We start from the raw sequence: 17331 nt of genomic DNA on the forward strand, positions 1-17331 counted from the left end.
ACTTCTATGATTTGTAGGATAAATGCCTAATTTCTTTTTATGTACCTCTCTAACTTTTTTGGTGAGGAAATATTTGTTATTAAAGAAACTTATAATTCTGGATAAATATTCATAGGAAAGTTTATTTCAGTATGGAGTTTCAGGGCTTAGTCTGATGTATCTTATTTCATTTCTATTCTTTGTATTGATACAATGTAACATCATAGCTGTCTGTCTTTAACACTGACTGTACCTAACAGCAGTTATTTTGACTGCACAGATGTTACAAATGACAGCACTCTCTTTTCCCTCTGTCACTTATCTTCTGTGAGAAACGGCCGTAGTTTTTAAAACGTCACAGTGTTACGTTTAACACTGCCATATACTCCTCTGCAGACACTGGACATTACTTAAAATATTCAGTACAAAAAAAAAACAACAAGCCAGCATTTCGACAACAGACTGTGAATGAAGGGGTTTTGACCCAGAAGTAGTCCAGCAGTAGGTGTGACAAATAACGTCGTCCATGGAAGCCACGCCCACTCTGCCGCTCCAGTCTGCTCAGTTTCGTCCCGCTGTCGGCCGCGTTTCTAACACAGGACTCTGTAATCTTTCGCAAGGGTGAGTGAAATAATTTTAATTTCAATTTTAAACAAGTAAATCTACCCGTTTCTTTCTTCAGTGGCTTGAGTTAACCGATTGCGCGAGATTGAAAAAAAAAAAAAGCCGCGAAGTCTGTTGTATATCGTTACTCTGAAGTTTTCTCGCAGTATTATGGATGTAAAGCAGTAAATGTGTCGTAACAATGAAATACTTGGTTTAGAGATAAATTACTAGGCCTATTCCTGCTGGACTGTAGTTTGGCGGGCAGTTTTACTTCACCAGTCTCCTCCCTTTTCTCCCTGTCCATTCTATCTATCTATCTATCTATCTATCTATCTATCTATCTATCTATCTATCTATCTATCTATCTATCTATCTATCTATCTATCTATCTATCTATTTATCTATCTATCTATCTATCTATCAGCAGATGTCTTTGAGTGAGAAAAGTGTGGAGGAGATCAGTGAGTTGCTTGATGAGTATGGCATCAAACATGGACCCATAGTAGGTAAAAAAAAAACCCAAAACACACACACACACACACAAAATCAGCATTTCCCAACAGTCGTTATCACTGTCATTACTGGGCTCAGAACCAACACTTGATCCCGATCGTAGAGTGAGAACTGTGATCCATAGAATGATTGTAAATGTGATTTCAGTGCATCAGTTTGCGCATCTTATTTCAAAGCAGTTAATATTTTCAGTCAACACATGATTAAACCAGTGGTGTCCAACCTTTTTGGCTTCTCATGTCTCACAAAAATCAGTGTGTCGTCGGGGTCACAGTTCAGATGTTCAGATAACAGAAAATCAAAGATTAGAGAAAAAGTCCTTTCCTCTCCCGTTAATCACCTGATGACCCCTCAGATTTATCTGGTGTCTATATAATAATGAATCAGTCAGATGAACCAAACTAGTACCTTTACTCTATTACTATAACTAATTCTTATGTACTTTTACTTCAGTAGGATTTTTCATGCAGGATTTACTTGTAATGGAGTATTTTCACATTTCTGTATTGGTGCTTTTATTTCAGTAAATGATCAAAATACTTCTTCCACCACTGAATGTTGGTGTAACAGATGTTTCCAGTGAGTGGGAAAAGTTATGTTCTCCATGTTAATTAGCTCCACTACTTCTTTATATTTGTCTGCACTCAGTCGTCTGTCTGCACAGGAGGCATTACAACTTAATGTATTTTTTGTTGACTGTGGTTGGGATATTGAAGCACTGTTGATGTGTTTGTGTGAACATAGACTCCACTCGAAAGCTGTATGAGAAGAAGCTTGAGAAGGCCATGGAGAACGCTCCGGTGAACACCTCCTCTGACAAGACCTACTACAGAGAGGAAGGTAGGAAGCTCTGTCACTTGGTTGATTGTTCATTTGTGAGTCTATAAATTTCCTATATTTGAAAGTTTCAGTAAATTGTGTCAAAGATATAATAAAAGTTGATGCTTACTTTTAATAATTCATTTGGACAGCTACTCGTGTCTTTACTGGACTTGACGTACAGCTCTTGTTTTATGTCTTTTGTGGGGCTGCATAAGTATTATTTTCATCATTGATTAATCTGTCAGTTATTTTCTCAGTCAAAGCCCCAGCCCAAACCAACAATCCAAAACCTAAAGATAATCAATTTACTATCACATCAAATAAACAATGATAGGAAAAACACATAAACGAGAAGCTGGAACAAGGGAGGGTTTGCTCATTAAAAAATGTTTTAAACAATTAGTCAATGATCACAATAGTTCTACACACTAACAAAAAAACAATCTAAATCCGGGAAATGTGATAATGTAAGAAAAGAACTGAAATGCTAAAGGTAAATGTCAGTGGTCCGGTCTGGAGCTGGTCAGCAAAATGTTGAATGGACTACATTTATACAGTGCTTTTCCAGTCTTATCTACCAAAAGTGCTTTACACTACAAGCCACACTCACCCATTCACACACATACATTCATAGAGCAGCTTTTCCTACATGTGTAGCGCTTATTCTACCATTCACACACCGATTACAAATCTGGGGCAATTTGGGGTTCAGTATCTTGAAAGTCGTTCAGTATTGACTGAGGCCTCCCAAGGTTTGGATCAGGTCATTTTGTGCCCATTATTAAAAGCAATAATGAACGCTCTGTTTAGATGCATAACCACCAGAAATCTACACAAAGTACTGTGGCCTTTGATTTGATGCCTGACCTGGCAGTGACTGCTGAAGTAAGAGCAACATTTCCTCCAACCCTGAATGTGCTCTCACTCAGAAGCATTGAACGTCATTAACAATAGAAGAGTTGATCTTACATAACATGGGTGTAAATTAGCAGAATTGTATTTACAGGTGTGTCTGTAAATGTGAACCACAGACTTTAACACCAGGAGGTTCATCCTGCGTAGTGAACACTACATTTCTATCATCATCATCTTATCATATTATTAAAAAGAATACACAGAAGAGTCAATACATGCTAATTTTACTGAGGTTGAAACTGTGTTTTTTCTTTTCTTTTTCTTTTTTTTTCTTACAGAGGAGGAGGTTACCTACATCACATACCACAGTCCGGTGAGTCCTGATTGTCGGCTTGTCCCTGTCGGTTTGTTACTCCTCTGCTCTCTGACTGTAAATAACCTCACAAACTATTCTGCTTTCTTTTGCACAGGTTAGACATGAGGGTTACGCAGACATGTGAGTACAGTTTTAACACACACACACACACACACACACTGAGAGAGAGAGACTATAGCAGAGAGACATTGAGTAACAGAGTGAGAGAGAAACACAAATTAAAAGATGCATTATAAATATACTTTACAGCAGCTCTCAGAAAGCTCTTTCTTTTTTACCTGCTGCTCCCTCCGGCTTATTGTCCCTGACTGTTAATGGCTCACAGCAGCTTCAGTCCAGTGTGGGATGAATGCACACATGGTGCAAAAGTGTCCTCTCGTCAACCACAACTCCAAGTTCAGCAGCCAAAACCTTTAGTTTTGAGGTGTCCAGCTTCAGATCTTGTTTAGCTGCACTTTATGCAAATCAGATGTAAACTGTAGCGGGGTTCATACATCTGTAGTCTTAACAATTACCTTAATAAAATAAATGAAAATGCAGTGATTTAAAAAATGTTAATTTGCAACAGTAGTAAATATGCCCTTCAGAGTCTACGGCTATGTGCTTTGAGTAGCATGCTAACATCAGTGGCATGCTAACATACAATGATAAGGTTGACTGCTGAGGTTAAGTGTAATGTTTACCATGTTTACCATTTGTGTTTAGTCCATTATGATGCTAACATTTGCTAGTTAGCGCTGGACTGAGGGGACAATGAATGTCTGAACCAAAGTTCATGAATAGTTGTTGGAATGATTCTGTGGACCAATATGGTGGAGTGGCCAGCTAACATCACAATGATTTTAGAAAATAACATTTGTGTGGAATATTCTTACTGCATTTGGAAAATAACTAGTAACAATGCGAAACATTTACAGCTGCATAAATTCAATGAGTTCATTGAAATTTAAATGTAAAATTTTCTTCCTCCCAGGCTGAAACGAAGAGGCAACGCAGAGTCAGATGAGGATGACGAATCAGACCAAGATACAGAGTGAGTCTTGCAGCTATAAACTAATGGTGTCTTTGATCAAAGTAGTTCACCACCTTGTCTAAATCTGCTCTTTCCTCCTGTGCTTCAGGCCCCCCATCCAGATGACGAACAGAGCAGCCAATCACAGCACAGTGCGATCTAAGGAGCCGGTCAGAAAGTCTGGGGGCAGCATGTGGAAGGGGATTCGGATGCTGCTGCTGTTAGCTGTGTTAGCAGCTGTCGTCTACTACACCTACTGTCACGTGATAAACAATGAAGAAAATTATTTTGGGGTTCAGTGATCTCATCTGTTTTTAAGATGTCAGGGTTGTTTTTCATTTGGCATTTCTTCTCCTGTAATATTTAGGTGGGGATTACTGTTTTTCAATGTTTGTTTGTTGTTTATTGTTTTCTTATTCCAATACACAGTTTTCCCACTGTGGACCCTTGAAATGCTAATGATACCACATTCCATGAACTTTTAAAGGCTCGCCATGTTCTATATTTCCTAGCGTCGCCAAATCCCATGAAATGACAAAAAGAAAAAACAGACTAATACCCCCTGCTGCCCCATACACAAACTAGAGCAGCAAATAGTCCCCAACAAATGCACTGGGCAACCTTTGCTGAAAACTACAATGCCCAGATGTTTTATGACATTATTGATTCTTTTTTTAGAAATAAAAAACTATATAATTAAAGATTTTCTTTGGGCTGAGAGCCACAGACAGAATAGGAAAGTCAGACAGTATGGAGACAGACCGACACCTGGTTTGTTGGGTCATGATTTTCATGGGATTTGCTAACAGTAAGAAAACTAAAGAATAATGCTGCTCCTCTCCTTTAATTTCTTTGCTTTCTTGCATAAAATGTTGTACAATGTTTTCAAGCCATGCAGAGTTTTGTGTATGTAATGTCTTTTATGCAACTTTTCTCTATTATGTGATTTGTTCTTATTTGTTAGATATATATGATGTTATGCGACACAACAGACTTGTGATGCTATCTGTCATGTGTCCAAGCTGCCCTCCACATCATGACCAATTAAAAACCAAAGACTGTTTTCCATATGCTGAGCCCACCTGCCTAATTTCCATTCATTTGCATATGTAAATGTCATAAGCTTAGAACAAGACGACTGTAAGGCTAAAATGCATTTATGAGACCTCATTTGAAAGGTAACATATTCTAGTTTCTGAAAATGTACTTGTTTTGCATGTGACTACAATTCAACCTGAACTACATCAGCTCATACATGGTATTTTTTTTGTATTTTTCAGTCCTTGCCTGTAAAAAAAAAAAAGTCATATTACATAACTACCAACAGGATGAACTTTATACAAGGCCTTGCCTCTGAAGTGCCCGCACCCCCAGCTTGCTCTGATTGGTCAGATCGGTTACGCTCACCATCTTCCCCCGACCCCCCAGAAGTGAAACCTGATTTGGGAAAACCTGTTTTTAATGGCAAACTCAGAACAAAAATAAGGCTGTTCGTCAACTTTTTCAAAAAATTATAAGTGCACCTTCTGCCGTATCTTACTGGTCCTTCTTTGTTGGAGATATTTGTTGGGAGAAAGCAGGATAAGTATTTTTTTACCAACAAAATCAAAGAAATATCCTTCAAAATGCTTCACAGGTTTTATTTTACTAATCATTATATGCAGTAACTCAAGAAAGATAATGATGTAAGCTGTATATTTTGTGAGGTTTTGAGAGAAACGCTGATTCATTTATTCTGGCTTTGTCCGCACACAGAACAACTATGGAGTAAAATGTCACATTTTATCTCTGATCATATATATCCCCACTTTATATTGGAAAAATGTATTGCTGGGATTCATTGAATTTGACAGGAGTCTCTGCTCTCAATTTTATGTGATTTGCTTATTTCTTTAACCAAATTTTATATTCAGAAATCCAAATTCTTAAGCAAAAAGACAAATTTTCCAGAGCTGACTGCTTATATCAAACAATACATTTTCTCAATATCTGAATGTACAAACAAAAAAAGCTGTGAAAACATATAACCAATTTAAACTTATTTATTTAAATATTTATTTTCTTATTTTTCTTGTTATTAACATTTAGTCCCCCTGGCGTATTTTTATTGTATTTGTTATTATGTGATTGTGATTATGATGTATACACAATGTAGTTTAATTGTTATGTTATTGATATGTATATTTGTTTCAATAAAGTTCATTTAAAAAAAAGGAAAAAAGTCTGATTGGATCTTTACAGGAAGGCCTCCATTTTGTAGCCAGAAAGCTAACAAACAATAGCAGACCCGCTAACACAGCAGCTGGAGCTGGATGGAGAGAGAGAGGAGAAGTGAGGGAAGCTCAGCTGGATACAAATCGCTCCATCTTCTGCTTTGGACTTCTCATGACGAAATTCATAACCTGGAATACTTTTATGAAGAATCTCTGTGGACCCTTACGGACCAAAGGAATACACATAATGGAGGAATGGAGCGAGAATCTGAGTTCTACATGTCTGAACGGTAGGCAGTCACCATCTCTGCTGGTACACAATGCTGCTAGATACTAGTAAATCATATTTCCGTGCTTAAGGTTAGCGCAAAATGAGCTGAATATTTGAATTCTAGAGATTAACCGATCTAACGAGGTACAGCCTGTCTGCATTGACAAACCTTTAAGTCTATTCAGTCAGAACATGTACAGAACCTTCAAATGGCCCCTGGATGGGTCGGTGGGCCGTATGACGTTAAAAAAAATAACTTTACTGATTACAAAAGAGAGTCTGAACTTTTTATAATGACACTGGAGATGTGAGAATGGACCAAACAATGCAAAAATGTTGAGATGAAAGTAAGAGTAAAAGAGCACAGTATGTAACTTCTCGCAAAACAATAGCAAAAGACACTTAAAATGTCACTTAAAAGTGGATAAAAGTCAAGTACAAAACTCAAAAAAGATATAACATAGGTCTAGTAATTTTTAGACATTTTAATGTGGAAAATTTACATACAACTTTAATTCTACCAATCTAACATTTGTACAGAAACACTGTTATATTTACAAGATAAAAGCTTTAAATAGTTTGATAAAAAAAAAAACTGCAGAATTCTTGCATTTGGTAATGGATAAGTCCAACACCGCAAAGGTCAGGGGTCAGTACACTGCAGTACAGGCTATTGAGTCTCAACGGAAGATGAACCAGTGGTTAACAATTCAAACTGAGGTTTTTGGTTGTCAATCTTTGGTTGAGTTGAATTTAACAGCTGTGATCCTGAATTGAAGATGTGGTTGATGGTCACTGAGGATGAGGATTTATTTGGTGATCCTTGGGCTATCTCAGCCTCCAACTGGATCCACAGAAGCCTCTCACGTGCACTAATGTGATGATAGATTCATTAAATCCATTCAGTAATTAAAGTTTTGTTCCAACTGGTGAACCTGTGCTGAAACAAGCCATAATTTGATGAAGGAGGTCAAACAGAAGTTACAACAAGGCAGCCGTCCCACCACAACCCTTAAGATTTCAAGGCTTTGAGATAATGTGAACAAGGAGATGTATTATTTTTGGTCTATAGGACACCAGTCATGTTAACGTCCAGGGGCAGAGGTAGGAGCTTAGGTTCTTGGATTGCCACCACCTGTGCTGCTGACCTGGGAATGAAAAGAAGAACAAAGTCACAGGAGTTTACAACAGTAAGAGAGCCTGCTGTGTGTAAGTGTGTGTCCTGTAATGGCCTACCTGACTGCGTGGCCCTCAAAGCCAAGCGCTGTGATGAAGATGTTGATGAGGACTGTGAAGAAGACAAAGACAGTTGCTGCGTTGTTCATCATGTTCAACTTGGCATGTTTCCTTTTGTCGTTCAGATCGTACTTCACTGCTGGGAAAGAATTGCATAACAGCAAAAGCAAAAGCAAAAGCAAAATTAGACACATAAAAAAATAATGAGCAAAAAAGATGAAAAAATAAAGAAAGGAGGGATAAACCTTTGAACTTTGTACTATTTGTATTACAAATAGACAGGCTATGAACATAGAAGTGCCAAAAACAGTAGTTCATCAAATGATCACTTGAGGCTGGCTCCAAAAGCGTGTAAATCCCCGTAGACTCCCATGTTAATTTGTCCAACTTCACAGCAGAAATAAACATGTTTACGGCCTTGTCTAAAAAGCAGTTTCCATAGCTAATTTCCTCCTTCATGACAACTGTATGGGGGGTGAATTTTTGTGTAACTCACCTGTATAAATTTTATTAAGAAAGTTATGCATAATTGAGGGCGTGGCAGCTTTGAGTGACAGGTAGGTGTTGTCAAAGTTAGTCGCTAGCTGTCCGCTCAGCGTCACCTCAGCTAATTCGAGTTACTGAATGTGACTTCTCAGCTGTGTTGGATGGTGTTGGTGTCTTTTAGAGGATTTTTCATACTTACTATAAAACGTGTGCTTTTTAAAGTGCAAGAAAGATGGAGTAGGAAGAATGATAACTGGAGATGCAAAAACTCTTGAGTTACTTGCCAATAAAGACGAGCAGCAGCCCCACTATGACCTGTAACGCAATGGACAGAGACAGCAGGACTATGAGGGGGATGTAGAAACGGTACTGAGGCCCCACGTAGAGAACGGTCTTCATCTGGGACGAGTTGGCCATCAGCAAGGCGACGTCCAGCATGCTCTGGGCCGCACTCTTTTTAGTGGCATAGTGATTTATGTTGATGGGGCGAATCAATTTTCCAGAGGGGGTTTTGAGTGCCTGCGAGTGTAGAGAGGATAGGATAGAAAGAAAGTCAAGATTCAGTTCCTGTTAAAAAACAAAGTCACAGGAGCTACATTACAGCCATTGTTGCATACATACACATCCACCTTTGACAGCAGAGGATGAAATGATTTGGCTTCCTCTGAAGGAACTAGGGGTGGGTATGATTAATCGATGATCGATAATTGATTGTTAAGAGTTTTGTGAATCATGTGGAATCTGATCGATTTAACATGTGTATCAACGAGGTTGTGTTGTGTAGTGTGTCTTGAAACAATGCAAAGAATTTCACTGCGTGGCAGCAACCAGCCGGGGCGCAATTTATATTTTCAACAGAGAAAAATGAAAAAATTAATAATCAGCTGCCGTAGGCATCGCAGGTAAACATGAAGAGCTGCCATTAGGAGCAACACATATCTTTTTCTGTTCTGTTTAATAGTTAAACAATTAAACTTTAACTGCCTTGTTTAGGAGGATTGTTGTTGGACTATAATTTCTTATTGGAATAAGGATTTCAATGAGGAAAAATGTGCTTTCTTGATGAATGAATTGATAATTGATCATTAATTTCCCAGATGATTGGAAGGACATTTCTTCAAGTGCCCATCCCTAGAAGGAACAGTATTATTCTTTTGTTCTCTTTGCACATGTGGTTTATTCCAAGCACAGACAGGTGTGCTTTACTTTGTTACTGTGTACCAAGGTGTGGCTTTAAGAGAAGGAGTGGGAGTGGCAGAGTAACAGGTGATGACTCACCTGGGGTGGAGAGAGAGGCAACAAGACAAGACATGCATGTTCTCTTCCTACAAAGCTAGAAATGTGACAATTTGCCACATAAACTGATACTTGCATGTGCAGACAGAATGAACTGAAAATGACTGACTGAAATAAGCAGGAGGTATTTGAGGTGCTGAAACCTGAGGACAGGTAAACTGTTGTTCTGGGTAGAAAACTCCTCTTGGTCACAATGTACCTACCTTCACTGGTAAAGGTATTTTCTCAGGGCTTTGCCCATGAGACGTCACACCTGGGTGAAACTCTCTCTGAGTCACAAAGCTTTCATTCACCTCTATGCACAGCTGACAACTATGGAAAAAGCAATGATTTCACATGGAGTTCTGTCAACACTGACATTCCTGTAAATAGACACTAGAGCAGTGGTCCCAAACCAGGGGTCAGGACCCTCACGAGAGGTCACGAGTCTAGTCTGAGGGGTCGCCAGACTTTCTTCTTTGCATTTCTATTGTAATTATTCAAACAAAACCAGAAAAATCACTCTTCAGTTGAACTGGTCAACACTGGTAAACATATGCATCCCATTACAGGGGCTCAATAGAAGACACCGCTTTGTTTTAAGGGGTTACAAGTCAAGAAGCCTATGGTACCCATAGTGCGTGCCATGGGCCAAAGCAGAGTTATTTGCCCCCCTCCTTTTGATAATAGGAAAAAATAAAACACATCTTCACTTACTGCGTTGTATAGCCATCTGTAAATGCTATTAAAATTTTCATTTATTATTTTTTAATTAAGTAAGGTTTACTTTTTACTGTATGTCCAATAAGTGTGATAACTCTAAGCCAAAGAAAAGGATGTACTGTAAATGACATCCATCTATTATGAATGGTTAGATAGATAGATAGATAGATGGATGGATAGATGGATAGATGGATGGATGGATGGATTTTACAATGTTTTATGATACATTCATGATGTGATATGCATGTTTTAGTTGTAAACAAGTGAAACTATTCAGTGTTATGTACAGCAGGAACACACAACAGACACTTTATAGAAGTGAATAGAAGAGTAAAGGGAGAAAGCCTGTCAGTCTGTGTTGCTTACCTCTATATCACTAAGTTTATCCAGAGGTACGTCCTGTCCGTTCAGTCTGTCCATTCTCCTCTGTCTGATAACTCCACAGCAGCCCTTTAGGAAACTGTCCTCTCTCAGACTCTCAAGAGTTCACAGCTGCACGACGCACAGAAAAAGTGGAGGGTGTAGACAGGACGAACAAGTCAGGCAGCTCCTCCAGTTACAGGGACACTGAAAAAAGCCCCTCCCACTATGTGTCTCTTCAGTGCTGCAGATACAACGATGCAAATGTGGGTAACATGTAAATACATGCAGTATTGTCAACATGTGCTGTAATCACAACACAGCTTACTTTACATTTCACTTCTAAACAATAATATGTTCATGTTTATGTTTTTAGAGTTTCACTTTATTTCTCATGAATAATATGAAGGTCTGATTCTGGTTCTCATAATCATCATAAGATGTTGTTGCTTTGACATAATATCCCAATGATAAGAAAGTACACTCCTCAGCTTTGATTTATAGCCACTTACTTTTTTCATTACTTATGTCATTCAGGAGGCAGTAGGTGTGGGCCAATTCTTTCCTGAATTGTTTTGAACATGTTTGATTTCCATGAACAAGTCTAAACACTATTATTTCATTAAAATCATAATTATCTTGATAAAGTTCCACATTCATAAGAATTTACTAAAGTTAAATCAATGCAAAAGTGGTTAATTGTGTAAATATATGCAGCATATATGTATATTTTTTCTATTAGAATTGACATTTTCCAATAGAGGCCACTGTACTGCTACACAAAGTTTTACATAATGTTTTTTGTTTTACCACTAATACTTGAAATGTTAAATACATTCCAGATAACTCCTGTAACACTTTGTTCTAATGGGAGCAGGGAAACATAGAGAGAGACTCTAATGACTTTGTTATTACATCTTCTGTTAATGAAAAGGCCCTTTAAACAGAAGACATTTGACTTGTCATAGGAAGAAAAATACAGATTATTAAGTAACTGAAGATAATGGAAGAGGCAGCAAACTGGTTCAAGAAGTTTAGTCAAACGTTTAAACAGGAAATACAATATATATATACAATATATAAATACAATATACATATACATATGCTGGATTACTGGCATGGCTTGTAACTGGGTTTGCAACTATGTGATGAATTGGATAAAATTTTGGTAAAAAACTGTAACTTCATATATATTTTTTTTACCACTTTAGTGGCATCACCTTACTTATAAAATAGACAAAATTCCCAGTTAAATTATCAGTATTTCAAAAACAAGCTCTTTTGGTATAGAAAACTATCTACAAACACAACTTTTCTCCTAAGCTTTATTATATTTACCTGTAAATATAATAAGGCTTAGGGAAAAAGTATAAGTTGTAGTAGTATAATTTACCCTGTAAAACACCTTTTTAAAGCTTTAATAATATTTGTGTATGTGTGTTCCTTTTACACTTTTTCACTCCTGAAACTGTACCACATGTATTCTGGTACTGCTACTCTACCAAAAACTGTGGCAAGAGGTTTCTAAGTTTAGTATAATACTATTTATTGTTGTATTTACTTAATTCTTATTTCATTCTATTCTATTTCTATGCTGTGATATTTAAAAGAAAGGGGAGAGAAGAAAAACAGAATGCTCTAAATATAATTAAATGAGCATACAAATATGTTTTAATCATTTAAATCATCATTTTTTAAATTATTTAAATTGTTGCTTGATGCTACCGGAAATTCGTGACTACTTCCGGGTCACTTGCTTCCAGACTTCTACACAACATGGCGGCCTGCTTCACTGTTCACCGCTCCACCGTGCTCCGAAGGGCGCTGCGAGGAGCCCTCAGCCTCCACGGCCGGACACCGGGACCTCCTGCCGGGGTCAGGTTCGTTTGTAGCGCTGCTGCAGAAGAAAATAAGACGACGATATTGGAGTCCACGGAGGAATACAAGTTCGTAGAGCGGCTCATCCCGTCGACACGGGTCCCCACTCCGCCTAAACACGCTGGTCCTACCCCGTCTGGCTGGACCCCTCCGGCAGATTCACCGCCGCCTCTGCCGTACATGATCCGCCGCTCCCGCATGCACAACATCCCAGTTTACACCGACCAGACCCACGGCAGCCGCAGGACAACGCTCGTACGGAAAGTGGAGGGGGACATTTGGGCTCTGGAGAAGGACGTGAAGCAGTATCTGAAGGAGGTGACTGGGAGAGAGCTGCCCACACAGGTCAATGAGGTCACCATGACCCTGAAGATCAAAGGTCACTATGATAAGGAGCTGAAAGAATGGTTGACCAGCAAAGGTTTCTGACTCTGGTGTGGTGAGGTGGTGCGGGGCTTCGAGGACTGACACAGCATCATGCTCTGGGACCAGAGAGATGTCCATGAGGAGATGGAGAGGACGACTCAGGATTCAGCATCTATTGGCATGTCAGAGACTGACACACAGTCCTACAGAACTTTAAACCTGTTTCAGTCCAGCTGATGATTATTACCACTGTAATGAACTCTTTTACACCAGAGATGTTGAAACTGTGGGATCATATAGAGTGAAATGGTGTAAATACTTGTATGTAATAAATGTAACATTAAATATCAAAGCTGAGCCTGCTGCGTGTTGTTCTCCTGTGAACCTGTCAGAGCAGATTTGCATGACACAGGCTGTTTGACCTTATATCCAAAGTTTTATAGATGTCAAACTTTTTCACCAGCACAGTCCTTGAGATTTTCCTCTGAGATGGTTTAATTTTTCAGTGAATCAAGTGTGTGATGCAATTAACTTGCATGTTTTATCCACCCATAAGATATTGCATTTTAAAATGATATAAAACAGCAGAGAAGCAACATGGGTGAAGCCTGAAGTGCTGTATGATTAGCTTTTTCTTTGCTGACTAAATTAAAACAATTCATCATTTATCAAAATTGTTGACATTTTCTGTCGATCAACTAATCTCTGCAGCCTTAAAGAATAACAAAAAAATGAAAGTAAAGGAACTATAAATGACACCAAATAATATCAAACCTGATGGAGTTACAAATGAAGTTTAAAACATTTTATTTATTCAGAAATACAATATGTACATTCATATTGAGCTCTGCAAAGGACAATACAAGTTAGGGTGAAAAAGGAGGAATATTACATTCTGATTTTATCATCCCAACACATCAGACGCCCACCCACTGAAACCATCGCTTCTGCTCATCACTGTAGAGCACTGCAATCATTACATAAAATATATTTTTGCCAGTATTATGTGAATGTTTACAACAAACTTTATTTTAAATAAACAGGAACCACATCAAACTGTATTAGCTTTCACTTACAGAAAGATGAGTGCAGTTCTGCTGAAATGTGTCTGAGCAACAGCAGCTTGCGCTGGTTAACATTTTATGCAGAATCATACAGAATTCTGTTTAAAGTCTTAACACAAGTACAGATCAGACTCTCCTTCCATAATTACTGCATTACTCTGAGTGCTTTTCTCACTCCAGCAGGCAATCAACATTCACCCTGATGGTTTGAAGTTGTTGCCATCAGGAATGTAGCAGCGAGAGAAACTCTCTACTTCGCCGGGAGAGTTCTTCCAGTTGGTCAGCTGAAAAAACAAAAATATATTAATGTTGTGCAACAAACTCTGTGAGCATGTATGTGAAAGAATATTCACTTACGTAATGTGTGCTTCTCTCCTCTTCTCCAATAGCGTGGCTGCGTTTGAAGCCGGTTCACTTCCTCATTCATGGACGCAGAAGCTTCTGATACTTCATTTAGCATTTCCAGCTCCTAAGAACACAGACAAGAGGAAAAAGTGTCAGTATGACTTGTTCCCACAGGTCAGGCTCATGTTGACACAGATTTCAGACATATGAGAATACCGTGTTGCAGGTCAGCAGTAGTTGGTGTACTCTCTGGAAGATGTCGGTCTCTGTGCTGAAGCTGGGGGGGTCTCTGCTGCAGTAAGCTCTCAAGTCTGTTTCGTAAACATGGCTGAAAGTAGCCATCAGCTGCTGAAGGTCACACGCCGCCACGCGCAATGAGCTTGGAGAAAAGACACCAGGACTCTGCGCCTCATTGTTCAGGAATTCACACTGAGGAGAACAGAGCACTTGTTGCTACCAGACATTCAGGTAGTAATGATGACCACGGTGTATGTTAACAAAGACATTCTGTTTCAATTGAAGGCTCTGTAATACTGCAGGAGTCACCGGCCACATCGACACATACCTCTGACTGTAGTTGCTCCAGTACTGACTGAGTTGACTGTAGAAGGGCAGTAACATCAGCAGCCTCTTTACTTGGTTTAGAAGATGACTTAGTGCCTTTGCGTGAAGCCCTGTGAGGTAAGGAAAAGCAGTAAGAGGAGTTGGAGGAGACAAGTATAAAGACAACAGGAAGAAATAATGCAGTACATGAAGATCCATGAAACAAGTCTCTTATCGGTAGTAGATTTAGAAGAGATTGACAACATGCAGCCGATAAAAACAGTAGGGGCTATGATGAAATGTGTTTAAGAGGATAATCAAATACAGTACATATACTTGATGTGTCCAGGCCAGGGGTCGAACGTGGGTTCAAGCATTTGTGTGAGGTGAGGCAGATTCTCATCAGCGCAGAGTTCATTCAGTATCATCTCCTCATTCGTTCTGTGCCCAGCAGACTTACTGCAGCCTGGGACTAGAGTTAAAAGCTGCTCCAGGAACTGAAGTTGCCTGTGAGGACTCACGTCACCCTGGATAAAAGTTTTAACAAATGACACAGACAAAAACAGAGGACATTTGTGTTCATTATAGCAATGAATATCTCTATCTGCAACCTGATTACATCCACAGTAGTTTTATGCTTCCTCTCACCCTGATCAGGTCGAGGTCACCTGCTCTACACAGCATCAGCTCCTGCCCAAGCACAGCCATTTCTTTTTGTACAAAAACAGACCACAGCAGTACAAGAGGTTATTTTAAGGTGAAGAAAAAAAATAGAATAGAATACAGAATATATCAATATAAACTGCTCTGTGTACGTTCACTGAGATTATTTTCCTCTCTTCCACAAGGTTTCTATCAAAACACATACAAAACTGTATAAGAAAGTTGGCCTTTTGTTACCTTTAGTGAAAGCATCTGGGTCTTTGGATCTCATTGACATCGCCTTAGAAGTGGCAAAATTTGGGTTGATACTGTAAAGTGACAGGTCAGACAGAGCAGAGGAGTGTGTTTATATTTATAAAAAAAAATATTATTTTGATAGATGAGAACAGGGGTGATGGTCCCTGTCAATTATTGTACCTGCCGCAGATCCATGCCAGTATGTCTGTGCGGTGCTGTGAGGGAGTACACAGCAGCTGCAGCATGCTGTCTGCTTCCTGCAGGTACAAACCCTCCACCAAGGGACAAGACGCAGCCTGAACAAAGACAAAACAAATGCAGAGTAATCAGTTTTATGCAATACCTTACTCTCTCTTATTGCAAAAACAAAACCAGCAACAACAGTAATATATCAGGGGTTCATGTGAGTTCATGCAGCAGTTCAGACTTTATTCAGTTTCAGTGTTCAAAGTCAATAAGATTTTGGTTCAGGTAGGCTAATAAATGTTTTGGATGTACTGATGTATTATATTTTTGAAAACTTTAAATAAGTGTTATGTTCTGAATATGATAAAATGATACAGAAATATTTACATGACATTATTGTGTTTGGTATGAATTGGAGACAGCAAACAGCATGTCTCTATATATTAATGGAAAAATTACCAAAAATACTCCAATAAATATATCTGGAAAATATCCACCCCCAAAACAAGTTTAGGCAGACTTTGACACAATACCGAAAAAGTCTCTGGAAATGTTGGATTAAATGCCGGTTTAGTATTTGATCACGACAGACAGACAGTGGGCACTTAGTGTATATAACCCGCTGCAGGATAACAGGTTTAAAATGTCTTTGTAGGGATGTTTTGTGAAAGAATCACGGACACATAGACTATGGGGCGCTACATGAACAGAGCACAAAGAATAAATGTACTAACGGTAATTATGAGAATAAGTAACAACATAACCAAACGTAAGAAAAGCGCGCGTTGTTTTAAGTTATTTGAAACTATTTGTTACGTTACTTTAACTTCTCTTACCTGCAATGCATCATAAACAACTTTCACAAATTGTCTGTCTGTCAAAGCGCCCGCCATTTTCCAAACAAATCGCTACTTCTTCTTCGTCTCCTTCTTCGTTTCTTGGCGGACTGCAGCCGGGCGGAGCACTAGCGTCACCTGCTGTAGTGTTTCTATGGTCTTTAAAAACATCCACGAGTAATTCTTGAAGTGAAGACATGGTTAAAAATGAATTTCCAAAGCTGTTTGTGACAGGAAGATGGAGGTACAAAATGATGAGGAGCACAGGGAGAGGCAGGAATGCAGACAATGAGGACTACAGATTTGTCATACAGTGCATTATTTAAAATGGGAGAACATAATTCAGGAATTTGTGAATTTTATGAAGGAGAAACGTTAGAACATAATCTGCTTCAATTGAACCTTTAATTTAGATGAGCTGTTGCAGAAAAAGTGTTGACGAGTACTATAGTTAAGTTTTCTTAATATTTTGATTTATTTTATTTG

General features: G+C 38.7%; 4 protein-coding genes across 6 annotated transcripts; 2 read left to right on the top strand and 2 right to left on the bottom strand.

The window, feature by feature from the left end:
* Nucleotides 1-511: 511 nt before the first annotated feature.
* emd (emerin) lies at nt 512-5233 on the top strand. Of its 2 annotated transcripts, none has more exons than XM_023405992.2 (7): nt 512-600; nt 1013-1091; nt 1843-1938; nt 3114-3148; nt 3246-3271; nt 4125-4184; nt 4273-5233. In XM_023405992.2, the coding sequence occupies exons 2-7, from the start codon at nt 1013-1015 to the stop codon at nt 4463-4465; spliced, it is 489 nt and encodes a 162-aa protein (XP_023261760.1). In that variant the 5' UTR covers nt 512-600; the 3' UTR covers nt 4466-5233. The 2 variants fall into 2 exon arrangements, with proteins under 2 accessions (XP_023261760.1, XP_023261761.1); XM_023405993.2 differs by having other exon boundaries at nt 529-600; nt 1010-1091.
* A 1884-nt stretch (nt 5234-7117) lies between these two features.
* Nucleotides 7118-10874, bottom strand: LOC111654840 (ninjurin-1). 2 transcript variants are annotated; one of them, XM_087173918.1, is made up of 4 exons: nt 10734-10874; nt 8654-8888; nt 7884-8022; nt 7118-7795 (listed from the first exon to the last, which is right to left on the bottom strand). In XM_087173918.1, the coding sequence occupies exons 1-4, from the start codon at nt 10785-10787 to the stop codon at nt 7714-7716; spliced, it is 510 nt and encodes a 169-aa protein (XP_087030044.1). In that variant the 5' UTR covers nt 10788-10874; the 3' UTR covers nt 7118-7713. The 2 variants fall into 2 exon arrangements, with proteins under 2 accessions (XP_087030044.1, XP_023261765.1); XM_023405997.2 differs by having other exon boundaries at nt 7884-8019; nt 10734-10871.
* A 1593-nt stretch (nt 10875-12467) lies between these two features.
* mrpl49 (mitochondrial ribosomal protein L49) lies at nt 12468-13328 on the top strand. Its single transcript, XM_023405994.2, has one exon. It carries the CDS (start codon nt 12504-12506, stop codon nt 13032-13034), a length of 531 nt encoding a protein of 176 aa, XP_023261762.2. The 5' UTR covers nt 12468-12503; the 3' UTR covers nt 13035-13328.
* Nucleotides 13329-13761: 433 nt separating this feature from the next.
* On the bottom strand, nt 13762-16924 carry haus7 (HAUS augmin-like complex, subunit 7). Its single transcript, XM_023405996.2, has 9 exons — nt 16846-16924; nt 16004-16119; nt 15824-15894; nt 15572-15633; nt 15254-15450; nt 14946-15054; nt 14597-14809; nt 14393-14504; nt 13762-14319 (listed from the first exon to the last, which is right to left on the bottom strand). Exons 1-9 carry the CDS (start codon nt 16900-16902, stop codon nt 14258-14260), a joined length of 999 nt encoding a protein of 332 aa, XP_023261764.1. The 5' UTR covers nt 16903-16924; the 3' UTR covers nt 13762-14257.
* Nucleotides 16925-17331: the final 407 nt, after the last annotated feature.

The sequence above is a fragment of the Seriola lalandi genome, unplaced genomic scaffold, assembly GCF_002814215.2.
Source record: "Seriola lalandi dorsalis isolate HSWRI2012SDOR001 ecotype SW California unplaced genomic scaffold, Sedor1 jcf7180002054292, whole genome shotgun sequence".
In the NCBI taxonomy this organism is placed as follows: domain Eukaryota; kingdom Metazoa; phylum Chordata; class Actinopteri; order Carangiformes; family Carangidae; genus Seriola; species Seriola lalandi.

Coding starts and splice junctions, on each gene's coding strand:
- emd (XM_023405992.2), top strand. CDS start 1,013: ATGTCTTTGAGTGAGAAAAGTGTGGAGGAGATCAGTGAGTTGCTTGAT. Junction 1,939..3,113: donor GACCTACTACAGAGAGGAAG/GTAGGAAGCTCT, acceptor TTTTTCTTACAG/AGGAGGAGGTTACCTACATC. Junction 3,149..3,245: donor ACATCACATACCACAGTCCG/GTGAGTCCTGAT, acceptor TCTTTTGCACAG/GTTAGACATGAGGGTTACGC.
- LOC111654840 (XM_087173918.1), bottom strand. CDS start 10,787: ATGGACAGACTGAACGGACAGGACGTACCTCTGGATAAACTTAGTGAT. Junction 8,023..8,653: donor GCTGCTGCTCGTCTTTATTG/GCAAGTAACTCA, acceptor ATTCTTTCCCAG/CAGTGAAGTACGATCTGAAC. Junction 7,796..7,883: donor TTTGAGGGCCACGCAGTCAG/GTAGGCCATTAC, acceptor TTTCATTCCCAG/GTCAGCAGCACAGGTGGTGG.
- mrpl49 (XM_023405994.2), top strand. CDS start 12,504: ATGGCGGCCTGCTTCACTGTTCACCGCTCCACCGTGCTCCGAAGGGCG.
- haus7 (XM_023405996.2), bottom strand. CDS start 16,902: ATGGCGGGCGCTTTGACAGACAGACAATTTGTGAAAGTTGTTTATGAT. Junction 16,120..16,845: donor TTGTTTATGATGCATTGCAG/GTAAGAGAAGTT, acceptor GTCTTTGTTCAG/GCTGCGTCTTGTCCCTTGGT. Junction 14,320..14,392: donor AGGAGAGAAGCACACATTAC/GTAAGTGAATAT, acceptor TTGTTTTTTCAG/CTGACCAACTGGAAGAACTC.